This window comes from Lycorma delicatula, chromosome 4 (genome assembly GCF_047948215.1).
Source record: "Lycorma delicatula isolate Av1 chromosome 4, ASM4794821v1, whole genome shotgun sequence".
NCBI classification, from domain to species: Eukaryota; Metazoa; Arthropoda; class Insecta; order Hemiptera; family Fulgoridae; genus Lycorma; species Lycorma delicatula.
The window spans coordinates 59,793,461-59,807,442 of record NC_134458.1 but is presented as its reverse complement, the minus strand read 5'-3'; the positions used below and the strand labels follow the sequence as shown (position 1 = coordinate 59,807,442).

The 13,982-nt window shown below is 27.6% G+C and overlaps 1 protein-coding gene across 1 annotated transcript in view; it reads right to left on the bottom strand.

Annotated features, from left to right (window-relative positions):
* The window catches only part of drd (drop dead), a 235,992-nt gene that overhangs the window by 7,746 nt on the left and 214,264 nt on the right, over positions 1-13,982 (bottom strand). Inside the window, exons 8-11 of the mRNA XM_075363058.1 lie at positions 12,356-12,516; positions 9,755-9,923; positions 7,448-7,641; positions 1,625-1,754 (exon numbers count right to left, since the gene is read on the bottom strand). Of these exons, the coding sequence (XP_075219173.1) occupies positions 1,625-1,754; positions 7,448-7,641; positions 9,755-9,923; positions 12,356-12,516 (654 nt within the window). The remainder of the gene's footprint in view (positions 1-1,624; positions 1,755-7,447; positions 7,642-9,754; positions 9,924-12,355; positions 12,517-13,982) is intronic.

Sequence of the window (13,982 nt, the reverse complement as noted above, 5' to 3'; positions counted from 1 at the left end):
TCCTGTTAAATATTTTCTACTTTCATGGCTAAACATAAAACATCTTTATGAACAACAATTTTACACGATTTACCATCAAAGTACAATACACATAGATCTTGGTTTTTACCATCATACTGAAAAATGTTCAAATGATTAAGTTTGATCACTGGAAAGAAAAACTGAAAAAAGGTAAATAAGGGGCTGAAAAATGTATTTACCTGTAGCAGGCACACATTCTGTAGATACTCATTATAATCATAACTTTGTAGTTTGAGTACTGTTTATATTTCTTAGCTTTATTCTTGTATTAGCTTCTTTCTTAGTTAAAAAAAGGTAAGCAGTACTCAACATAGAAACTATAGTGATCTTAGGAGAAAGTAATAGTAATTATTATCTTAACAATAATTTTGTAGTTTGATATAAGTTTAAATATTTAAAATAGATTTACAAAGAGCTATAAATATTTTATCAGACTGCATCCTTTCAACACAGTAAATTTAATAAGTGTTTAAATATTACTTACTATTCGTTGTCTTACTTTTTTAGGAATAAAATAAAAAAGTGAAAAATAATTAAAATATATGAGTAGAATAAACAAAAAAGCAGTGTATTTTTATTAATATTTTAAATTAAAAAAAAATTATACTGAATTTCTTATTTGTATAAGAGTAATAATCATGTAAAATTTTGAACAGTTTGTAGAAAGAAGGCCTAAGATATTGGATTATGATCCATATCTTCTTTGCAAGCGGAAAAAATAGAATATGTGTATAGAAGACTTGCCTACAACTCCACATTAAGTGTACTAAAGGTGTTGTAATCTGGTTCTAATTATAATATTTCATATGCTTTTATTATTTTTTTAAAGTAGAGTTAGATGCAAAAAGTGGTTGTTTTGTTGCAGTCTTTAAAAATTTTAAATTGTTTTACATCACATTATAATCCTTCCATAAGTCCTCTTACTCTGTATCTTGGCTATTCTCCTTTCATTTTGTTTTTAATTCTCAAAATAAGAAAAAAAAGTCAAAATTACATTCTGATCATCAATCCTTACTGTTTGTTTAACCAGATAAGGTGGTGATCAAGTTGTTCATTACTTTCTGTTGTGCGCTGGTCTTTTAATTTTTAACATGTTTACAGCAGCTTATATTCTTACTTATCTGTTTTAATTTTGCTGATCTTTGTTTTCCTTAACAGGTTTTATCCCCTATACCAAACCAAGTAAATCACCAGTTCCCAGCTCCCTGATGGAACAAAAGCAAAGTCTTGTCCAAATCCTATGGTAATTATTCAGGAAAGAAACAACTGAGGAGAAGGAAAAGGGATCAGAGATTGACCACAGAGAAGCATGAGCCCCTCCTACAGATAAAGATAATTAATCAGATTTGAAAGTTCACTGCATATTTCATTTTGTTACCCAAGCTCAGTCAGTTAATGATTTTTGTTTTTTGCATATAGTTAGATTCTCTGTATTTTATCAATCAGTTAAGGTACATAGGTTTCGTAAGATGAGTAGTTATGGAATATAAGTTGGAAAAGATATAGACATAGATTTGTTTTAATTTAGGAAGACTATCATTTAAAAATTCAAGTAAATAAAATTATAAGACAAGTTGAGACTTAAATTTTGTTCTCTACTTACCGTTTTTAATTTAAAATCTCTTCCCCAGAAATGTAAACCATAACCGAGTGCAACACCCATTACATAAACAGTCAATCGATGAGTCGGGAGTATGTATGAATAATCAGCTGTATCAAACATTTGTGATACTCTGTAAATTTTAAAACATTTATTAATATTTTTACCACTTTTAACTTCATTGATTATTATGTCTACAATCAAAAACATTTAAGGGAGAATATGCCATTATTCTAGAATAAATTAAGTAATGTTTTGTAAAAAGATTCATAAACAAAAAAAAAGATTTCTTGATACAATGAAATTTTGTTTCTCAGTAAGCAATTAATTCTTTAAATCACACTCATTTTTTATGTTCGGATGATATATTTTTAAGAGATTTGAACTATTTACAAAAAAAAATTCAAATGATTTAAAAAACAAATTGTTTTATAATATTTTAGTGAACTACATCAGTAGCTTTGTCCTCAGCTACACTAACTGAATTGTATTAACTTCCCATCATAATATCAGTATGAAACAATGCATGTCCTTTGTTTCTCTTGTATTGTATTTCTCTACTACTATGGGAAAACAGTGTACAATAGGTAATGCATTGTTTGCAACAGAAAAACCATACATTCATTTTACATTACATTACATTACTTGTTTTGATGTGAAATTTAAACTTTTGTGAGAGCACACTCAATCAGATTATACAATAAAAAAACACTTTATTATACAGTTTGGTTCAGGATATTGTTAAAAAAGTAAAAATTTCAAGTTAATATAATCACTGATCATCTTGGACCAGAACATAGTAAAGTATCTATCTAATTTTTTTCTTATGGCTGTGATGCATGTAAAGCCCCCAAGGAACAAGAGACATCTGTCATAGCTACTTTGAGTTTTCTGATGTTTACTGCACAACCAATCCTTAGGTGAACATGGTGAAAAGTGAAGGTGTTACTTGTCATATTGAGAATAACATCCATTTTGATCAGTCTGGCATACTAATAAGCAACAGTATATTCGGCTCAATGAAATAGTCAATGGAAACCGACTCCACTCCTCATTTTCTCGTAAACCAGGCATGGATAGTAGTTATTCTTGAGATTAGTTGTTGTTTATGGAGAAACTTAAGACTCAAGTAGGATCACGTGTAACCACCATGATTGTAGTGAAAAAAAGGGTTTTTATTTCTACAGTCGAGCAATTCCTTAACATAAATATTTTCCAGTGATTGAAAGATGTTTATTAATGAGTAGTAACTGATTAGTATACTCAGTGAATGAGAAATAATTGCATAATTTGATTTTTTGTGGAGCTATCACAATAAAAATATATGTTAATCTTTTCTATCGATGAATTTTTAAATTTGTTTTTTCAGTGTTATTTTTATTATAATTTATATTAATATAAAAGAGTTCTTCATGAATTAAATAAATGATTGAATAGCAGTTTTTACATGGAAAAAAATCGAACAGAACAAATTATTGAAGTGAACAATACTAGATCCATCTCAAAATAATGACCCAAATAAAATAAACTTTGGAAAAAATTAAACCTACTTTAAATACAACTTATAAAGTAAATAATAATACTTTCCAGTTCTTCTTTTTCTATACTTTTGTTTGTTAGGTAATTGTACTTTTAGAAGTCAGTGCCAAACTTAAATAAGCAAAAAACAATTTACATCCAATAAATTTGATACTTCAAAAAATCAAAATTTAAAGAATCATAAAACTACTCTTCTATTTATTAAATTTTTATTAAAAAACCTCTTAGTATATTTTTTCAGTCAGTTTCACTTATTTTTAAAAAGTGTATGCTGTTTTAGATTTTTTACTTTTTGTTTTTAATAAAATGTTGATAGGCCTAAAACACAGTGACAGTGTGGAAATAAGACTTTCATAAAAAAAACATGTCAAGAAACTTGCAGCTTAATAAAAGTAAGAAAAGAGTGCAAAGAAAACACAGAGAGAAACTGCCACTGATCACAAACTGATTATTATTATTACACTAATAAACATAATTTTTGTTTCCTAACATATGATATATTATTTTAATTTGATTTTTGATGCTGAAAATGAAAATGAAAGAATCTTTCTATCGTCCACCATTTTTGAAAAATTTTTTTAATTTTAATTAAAGGATTTTTTTAATTTTTCAACGTATAGTTAGCATTTTAAGCTCCTATATTGTATTTTGTTAGCTCATTTTTTATTGTTTAACTTTGTTAACATAATTTGTAAGCTATAAATAAACAATACTAGACAAAGAATTAAATCATATCATAGTCACATATTATGACATCATATCTAATACTGAAGAGTTAGCCTTTATGGACAAAATTAATCATGTCTGTGCAGGTCAAAACATGTAGCTGAAAACACAATTGTGTTATTTGATTAAGCACTGGATTTAGGAATGAATTAATTTTGTTCAGTCTTAAGCTTGTTAAAAATGCAGTGTCAAAATGCCTCAAAATTGTGTAAATGATGTGGATGCCTTTTGTTATGTATATGGTGATTTTACCGTAAAATCAAATAGAAAAAACATTACACCTTTAATTAAAAAAGCATATCTTTGTGTACTTTCACTGTAAAATTGGTGATCAGGATAAGACGTGGGCTCCTCTTACAGTATGCACTAATTTTTCTGTATATTTAAGAGGATGGTTGAAAGGTACACGGAAGGCTTTGCCATTTGGTGTACCAATGGTTTGGCTTGAACCAAAGGATCATGTAACTGATTCTTACTTTTGTTTAACAAATGTGTCTGGAATTTCTAAAAAATCTAAACATACTGTAAAATATCCTTCATTGCAATCTGCAATCAGGCCTGTACCTCACGGTGAAATTATTCCAGTTATTGAGCCACCTGTGAATGTATGTTTCGAAAGCAGCAATGAAGAATCAGGCAGTATTGAAAAAGACAACAATGATCTTGATTTTGAATTATTTTCCAATAGGCCACATCTTATATCACAAGATGAATTAAATGACTTGGTTAGGGATATAAATTTATCAAAAAATCAAGCTAAACTGTTAGGATCAAGACTGCAAGGTTGGAATTTACTTAAAAAAATACAAAAATTTCAGGCTTTCGAAGCTGACAAAAGGAACTTTCTCAGTACTTTATTGATGAAAATAATTTGGTTTATTGCACAAATAGTGATGGGCTTATTTTACACTTATGACAAATTCATAAATCTGAGGACTGGCGGCTTTTCATAGATTCATCCAAATTTAGTTTAAAAGTGGTTCTACTACACAACGGTAACAAATATCTTTCAATAACAATCGCTTACGGTATTAATTTAAAGAGACATATGATGTGATTAAAGAAGTTCTTGAAAAAATAAATTATAAAAAATATAGCTGGAACATATGTGGTGATTTGAAAGTTGTAGCTACTTTGTTAGGCATGCAGTTAGGCTGCACTAAGTACATGTGTTTTCTTTGCAAATGGGACAGCCAAGCAAGGGATAAATATTATGTTACCAAAGAGTGGAAGAAAGGAGACAACTTAATTCCAAATGGGAAAAATATTATTCATGAGTCCTTAGTTGAACCCAAAAAAAATATTTTTACCCCCTCACTATATCAAACTAGGACTAATGAATAATTTTGTAAAAGCAATGAAGAAGGATAGTCCCGGATTTTTGTACATCAAGCAGAAATTTCCAAAGGTAAGTGAAGGAAAAATTAAAGAAGGAATATTTTTTGGTCCTCTAATAAGAGAGTTGGTCAAAGATGATGTATTTAACTCAATTTTAAATAATGTAGAAAGTGCAGCTTGGGCTTTATTTAAAGACGTTTGCAAAAACTTTCTCGGCAAACAAAAATCTGACAATTACCACGATATTGTTAATCAACTTCTTACTTCATACAGAGCTATGGCATGTAATATGTCTTTGAAAATATATTTCCTCCACTCACATCTGGATATTTTCCTGGACAACCTCGGAGACGTAAGTGAAGAACATGGTGAATGTTTCCACCAAGACATTTCGGTGATGGAAGGCCGCTTTAAAGGGAAATTGAATACTAACATGCTAGCTGATTACTGTTGGACATTAATTCGGGATGTGCTGAGGCTATTTATAAAAGAAAACCATCAGCGAAATCATTCTAACACAGGTATGGGCATGCAAAATAATAAATTTTACAAATTTTAACTATATTTTCCCTTAATTTTTTTTGAAGCATAATTTATTTAAAACTAAGGGTGATAGAAAAATTATATTTACAGATCTGTAATATATGCAAAAAAGCAATTCAAGAAATGGTATCACACTTAGAGAGACATTAAAAAAATTTTTTTTTTCTATCAGTTTTAGCTCTCTTGTAAGAAGGATTATGTAATCCCTCATTATTGTTTTCCCCCAAAAACTTTTCAACTAAGTTTCTTAAAATTTTATGAATGTATATTTTGAACACCAGAATGACACCAGACAATGTAATATTTTAGTATAATAATACACCACTAAATGATTATATATTAGCTTCCCCTGGTGTGCCTGCAACACGTCCTCTGAGCGGGCAGTGTCTCAGAATGGGATTACTAGGTGTCCAAAATTGATTACCTCTAAATCCGAAGAACTAAAATACACTTTACTGGTTCTTATTGCCCAGTGTGGACAATTTGTTCATTGATTTCTGGTTATTGGTCATTTTTCAAGTCATGGACTACTGGTGTTTTATGTGGTAAGCCAAGGGACACGCACACACACACACACACACACATACACACACACACACACAGAGACACAGACACAGACAGACAGACAGGTGCACATACAAATGCCCTTTAGTAGAGTAGGATATATATATATTAATCTATTTAAATTAAATTTTTTATAGTCCATATTTCCTCTGTATGTAAATTCTAGCTAATTGTACAATATAAACTTATTTACTTCATTTTTAATTTTTTTTTTCAAATTTAAAACATTATTTAAAATCTTTAACATGCTGTCAATATGTCAATACACTACTGCAAACATTTTTTATTGACTGAACAAATATTTGTTCTGAAAATTTTAACATATCATGTATTTTAATATGTAAATGTAAAAATGAAAAAAAACTTAAAAATTACAGAAGATGGGCTTAGCCCTGAAAGCGCTTTGAAAATGAAAAAAAGTAAGATAAGAATGTTCTTTAATTCTGTACTTTGTACAGAATATATATATATATAAGTATTATATTGTTTATAATATATATTATAAAAAAATTTATACAAACATTTGACCATCATTCTATATGCTGTCTCCTTATAAAGTGTGTGTGTATGTGTGTGTGTGCACACACATATGGTCAGATGTTTCTATAAGTGTTTTCATATGATCATGTACAGTTTACACCTGCGTATAATCGTACATGCATACAATTGTATTTCGCGTAAAATGTGTGGTGCGTATATTTTTTAGTTTTATATCCTCATCACTGTACTACAATAATGGATTAATACAATAATAACACTAATGGTGGAACGCTTTCTTAAAACATATTATTATAAACAAAATGGAAGTTAAAAGTTGGATTAAAATGAAGGTATTTATAAAATCTGTTCTCTATTTAAGCAACTCAGAGGTGTTGAAAGTTATAAATAAGGAGTAATAAAACTCCTTTTAAAATCACAGTCAGCACTTTCCAATGCTATTAAATAGAGATTAAAGAAATAAACATCATTTTATCATTTTTACAAAAAATGAAAAGGCTTCTGAACTCTTTTTTTGTGGTAGAAAGTTTATCTGTATCTAATAAAGAAAATATAAATGTTTGTAAAATTGATCATAGCTTATCTATTCAATTTTTTTATAAACTATGATGTACTTACGGATTACCAAAGTAAACAAAAAGGTTCAGTTGTCTAAAGTAAGTCGCAGAAAAACGTAAAACTGTTGAATAAATTCCAAGAGCAAGTAGTGCAGTAAGACCTTGTTTCGGCCACTTCCATACAATCTTCACTAATATTGGCGATACTAAAAATAACTGTGTATCTATTCCTACATGATGTGTGTGAGTTAAGCACTGTAACAGAAAGCAAATCGTTTCGTTTAGTACATTTATATTTTTCAAAAATAAATTGTAAACATCGGTATAATAAATTGATTTAATATTATAAATTAAACTGAAATTATATTGTGTTCATACATATATTTTGGTCGATCATACAATACAATCAATAATATTTTTACCGTGTAGGATTCTGGAATGTTATTATAATAGAAAGAAAATTATCTACAATGTTACAGGGAGGTTTCTGAGTTATATATCCTCATGACTTTTATAAAGTTTATGACACTTGTCTTCTGCACTTCACTCAAGGTTAATTGTTTTGGTTACACTAATGAATCTCTTTTGTGAATTTATCAATGCCAACTTTTATGGTCAGGGATTAATCCCAATATTATTTATTTTTTAATCTTGATTTAATTACAGTTTCTTTGTCTATTTAATTTCTTTTCATTTCTTAAGTTGATACAGCAGAAAAGAAACTTTTTTATTATTAGTGTAAGATTTACTCATCATCGGTTTTTCATGATCTTACGATGTTTGAATAGTCTTTTGTAATCTCATTTGTAATCTTTTAAAGAATATTCTAACTGATGAAGAAGTATATTAAAAAAATGTTTTTAGAATGTATTTAAGTAAGAGGATCTCTAATCTTTCTGTAGAATAGAAAATCAATGATTTCAGAACGTTAAGTTTGCACTGAATAAAAAATAAGTGGAAATTTATTAAACTTTTTGTAAATAAAATACTTCAATGCTACTAATTGGACACTTTGACTTCTGGCCTATTGTTAGAGTTTAATATCAGAAAATCAGGCACTTTTCAAGCATTTCATTAACTGATAATTTAGATATTTTGTGTTTAACTACAACTACTTAAAACTGTAATTAAAGAATAAAAATCATTAAAATAACATTCATGAGTCAATAATAATCAATGCCCAGAAAAAACTACTCAAGATAAATTTATGAAAATTTGTATAGATGTTCTTATGGAGTAAAAAATATAAAATTAAAAAATTAAATTTTTTTTTATTATGTGGCTAGTCACACATACAGTACAGTATTGTATTGTATAGAACAGTACTGTATGTGTGACTGCACTATACAATACAATACTGTACTGTATGTGTAGCTAGCTAGCCACATGATAAAAAATTTTTAATATTTTTAATTTTATATTTTTTAATATTTATGACTACATATTTTTATATGTTATAATTTTAATGGTTTGAATTTAATGTGTGATTTGGAAGAAAAAGTTTAACTGATGATGAGGGAAAACCTCAAAAGAGATACTAGAAAAAGATAATAAGCATTCGATTGTTATAGTTTTGTCTTTGATATATATATATATATATATGTGTGTACACACACACACACACACACACACACACACACACACACACACAATTGTTTTGTGTCATTAAAATTATACCATACATTCAGTTTTGAAAAAGGTGTGATGAAAGTTTTCTTGAAAACAAGATGAAATGAAAACAAGGAAATTAATAAATTATTTTCATATAAACAAATTATTAAAAAAATGTTTAAATATAAACAAGGAAAACTGAGCCATTATGAAACAGAACAACTATGAAACAAAGACAAAACCCAACCAGAACACACTCATTAAATATTAGTAAATTGTATGTATCTTCATAAAATGGTTGTTAAGGACAACATTACAGAAACAATTTTAATGATTATAGCATTACCAAAACAAACATTACATAGTAAAAATTCTATTTTCTGTTAGAACAAACACAACTTAACAAAATATACTGATACATCTGACTAAATAGTGAACCATGAGATGTACTCTGACACAGGCATTAAAATTTTAATTACAGGAATTAACCTATCACCCTTATGATCTATCTGATGACTCCATAAGTAATGATGAACTTCTCAAGGGTTAGTATTCTGGATATACAAAGGTACGTAAAGTAAGGATAAAAATTTAATTTATATATTACAATATACATTCTTTCAAAAATATAAGTAAGTAAACACAAAGTAATAACATAGGATATTTGCTGTGCATAATAATTAACTATAAACGGAGTACTGTGTAAATACATCTAAATGAATAAATTTACTACAATTTGTTTGAATTATTTTATTACCATATTTTTGAAACCAAAGTAGTTATGTATAAAAAGTATATTCTTCCACCATGATACTTTGCACAGTTCTGCATGATGTCGAATAACCAAGTTCCAATGAGGTCCTGATCCTAACCATGGTAAAATAAAAGTGCAGAATAAAATAAGAGCTCCCAAAGTAGGTATCAACCTGAAATAGAACCAATAAATTGTATTAAAATTAGACTATAAATAAATTGGACTATAATTCACAGAAAATTAATCACTTATTATGACAAAATTCATTAATATATATTACTGATATTTATATATATATATATATATATATATATATTTTTCCTAGCATATGAAATATTTTAAAGGTATTGACCACTATTTGCTTAGCTGAATATATAGTAGGATAAAACCTTAGTTAACTCAATCATGGTTCATAACAAATATTAATAGCTAATGAATGCGGCAATAGAAGTCATTTAAATTTAAAAAAATATATTTTAGTCTAAGTGACATTAAGAAGCTAAGATTTAAAAATCAGTGGACAGATAGGTAGGGTCAAAAATAAACTACAAAATAACTCAAAGATAGTGATTACAGATACCTCCACAGGCATGTTAAACAATTTTACATTTGATTTTTATCTAACTTGGGAAATCATGTAGACATACTTAACGAGTTCATACTCAGAAGCTATACTCTGAAGAAAGCATACACTTATGACAAGGTAAAAGGTACTTTCAATAAAATATCGAAGTTATAAAAAGGAAAAATATTTCATCTCTCAAGGTCGACTTCATTATTTTAATTCAAAATAAGTAAAAATGTATAATTCACTTGTAAGCTATCCTGGGTGACGGAACTTACCTCAGGATTCATATACTTCTATCTAATTTATGAGACAGATCACATGCAGTCAGAGCTGCATCAAGAAGCTGGAAAACTGCACTTTGTTATAAAACAGGGCCAAAATGTTTCACAATTTAATCTAAATTAATTAAATTTTACTTTTCTTCGTTATCTAAGGTCTTGTATTTAAGAGAAACTTTTAATAAATTTATGAGGGAAAACTATCTTAGGGATTTTGTTTAGAGCTAAAAGGGACACACTGACTAGATCTGCTGATCTGATCTAAGGGTATGTAATTTGAGGTTCCAGTATAATAATCCGCCCTAGAATTTATGATAAATTTTTAAGCAACAGCTTTTGGTAGTATATCATTCAATAGATAAATTTACTTCAAACACTCAGCTTTGAATGTTCATGTTAAAAAGATTGTCCTTCAAATAATTAAAAACCACATTTCATTAACAAAAAAAAGCGGCTAGTGATAGAGGCTAAAAATATTTTATACAACGTAATATATTATCGGTTAAATATTTTTGTAAGCTTGTCTGAAACAGTTTATCTTTGATGTACTTAGATAATTTGTTAAAGAAAATTACAGTTTTTGTAAAAAGATTATTTACAGTAAATCCTTTGCCGACATCGATTCTTTAGAAATCCTGCTGATTTTTTGTTTCCCACAGTTTAGACTTTTATGAATACATTTTTGGTAATCAGTAATAAATAAAATATATAAGAGAAAAATAATCAATCAGATTTGCTCTTTTCTGTTCTTCAATAATATTTAAATTTCGATATATTTTTATTACTATCCCATGTCTTCATTTAATCATTTTAAGCATTCCAACCTTTGTCCTCTCTAACAGCTTTTTTATCCATTACATTACCTTTTGTCACAGACTTAAGCCATCCTTAACATACATTTCATCCAAATATTTTGTTCCAAAAAGATTTGTAATTTTGTCTTATTACACTGCTTTTGCCTTTGTTTTATTCTCTTTTTTTTTCATTAAAGCTATTTTGTGTTTTTGTTTCAAACAAATTAAAAAGTCAAACAATTACTCTTGATGGCGATGCATCTAACTAGAAACTGCTCAGGTTTTTTTTAAAAATAAACTATTCAAACGCTACCTTCAAACATTTTATGCTAAATATATCGTCTCAAATCTTCATAGCTTTACACCAACTGGAAAAATGAAAAAAATTTCCTTTTGAAATTTACAACTGGATAATCCAGTCATTGAGTTCTGATAAAAATTTTGTAAAGACCTAATGCACTGTTTGGAACAGAAGACCACCTGCCTTGGGACATTAAAGATGACAATACTAACAGCAACTTAAGTGATGGAGATACAGAAGATTGAAAAGGAAAAAAAGGTGTGAGAGGAAAGTATTATGTAACAATTTATTTCATGTTTTTATATTTTAAAATAAATGTTATGTTGTTTTTTTCTTAAGAACATCTGAACAGTGCTACCATTGATAATTAGATTTATTCTTGTAAAGTAGTCCTAAAAACTGTAATACTAAAAAATTTAGGAAATTTTTTTTTTTTTATAATTTGTGAATTCACAGTAAAATTTAATATCGCTTACCATTTAAGTTTTTTGAATTATTTCCAACATTACATTAGAGTAAAACTTTTTGTACATTTGTACACTTGTATTTTCACCCTCACAGGTTTTGAGAGAAAATTTATAAAAAAAAGGGGAAATGCGCAATTAAGTATTGTAAATTGAATCGCCTTAGTAGATCAAAGGTATTCAGTTTATGCTAAAGTACCTCATCAGTCTAGAAATGAACTCTTTAGGTATATCGAGTGATTGACTTCGATTAAGGTGCTTCAAAAATGCGTAGGAAGTTAGGAGACCACTGAGCATTATAAATGGATCTGTGTAAAGACTTGCTGCTCTTGCCACCACTGTCCACGGTTGACCAAGAATCTGTTAACAAATTCATCATATTTATTCACAGATATGAGGATTTACTTGTAAAACACATCTATTTTACAATCCTATAGTTGTAAAAAAACTATTTTTTAAAAATGAAATATTAAAGAAGATTTCAAATATATTATAATAAAATCTACAAAATAAAAACTATTTTTGACTAGCATGATAAAAGATCATAGCATTTTAATAAGTAACATTTTTAATGAGAAAAAATATGTATCTAAACATTTTACTATCATGTTATCACTCTTTTAAAGAAAGAATCTGTTATTAATGGGAAGCAATATGATAATATATGATATGTACCTTCCTCTCACTTATATCTTCTTTTTCAGTTTTTTATTACTTCTTTCTTCAAATATCTAGTATTTTTAAAAAATACAATTTTTATGATAATGAAAATGGACTACCATTTATTTTTTAATAATCACAACCAATCTTATTTGACTTCAGTGTTCATATTGTTAAAGAAATCCCTCTTTATTCCTTAGAGGAATAAATTCCTCTAAATAAATTTTAAATTCTTTCTTTACTATTGTTTATTTACATCAGTTTTGATTGATTTCATAAATATAGATTACATGATTATTAATTAGTAACAAAGAAACTTCAGCTGATCTCTCAGCATAATGTGATATTCGCTTTAATTTTAGAGCTTGTTTTTAAAGTAGTTAATTCTCTGTAAATAGAGTAGACATGATGAATTGTGAGAGTGGGTTGAACTGATTTTTGTAGGCAAAACTGTTTAAATACTCTGACAGAATTTATATGATTAGAAAATAATTTTTCTTATAGATAATCCTTATTCTCAAAAATCAATGACTAAGAAGTTTAACGCAACTAAATCTAAATGTAATTTTTCTTTCAGGGTAAGAACCAGTATGTTATCCATTATTAATGTTTTTCTATGCAAATTAAGTTGTTTAAAAATAATTTCACCATTGTATGAATAATATGGATAAATATTGTACAAATGACAAATGATTAAGAAGGAGTTTTCTTGTATTTTAAGATTAGAGAAGTGTTAAATATGTCTTAGAAGTCACAATAATCACAATATTAAAACGAAAAACTTTAACGATTACTTTTTCAGTATCTTGGGTGTAAATATTTATTATATGATAGTCAATACTTAGTTCAAAAAGTTAAATAGTTACATAAAATATTTGGAAGATTTTAAATTGTTATGTTGGTGATGCTTATTTTGACCTTAAAAGTTGTCTGAAAACATAAAATTTAATGACACTCAGTCTGTTATTTATGCAAAAGTGATGAGGTGAAAATATCTTTAATTTTGTTAATTTTTTTCATACTGAAGTTTATTATTAAAGCTTTAATAATAATAATAATTAAAGATCAAGACAACTTTTTAAATTTAATATATAATTAAATATCAAGATTGAATCAAAGGTCAAAAATTTATTTTCAAGTGCTGAGTTATATTCTATCACCCCACT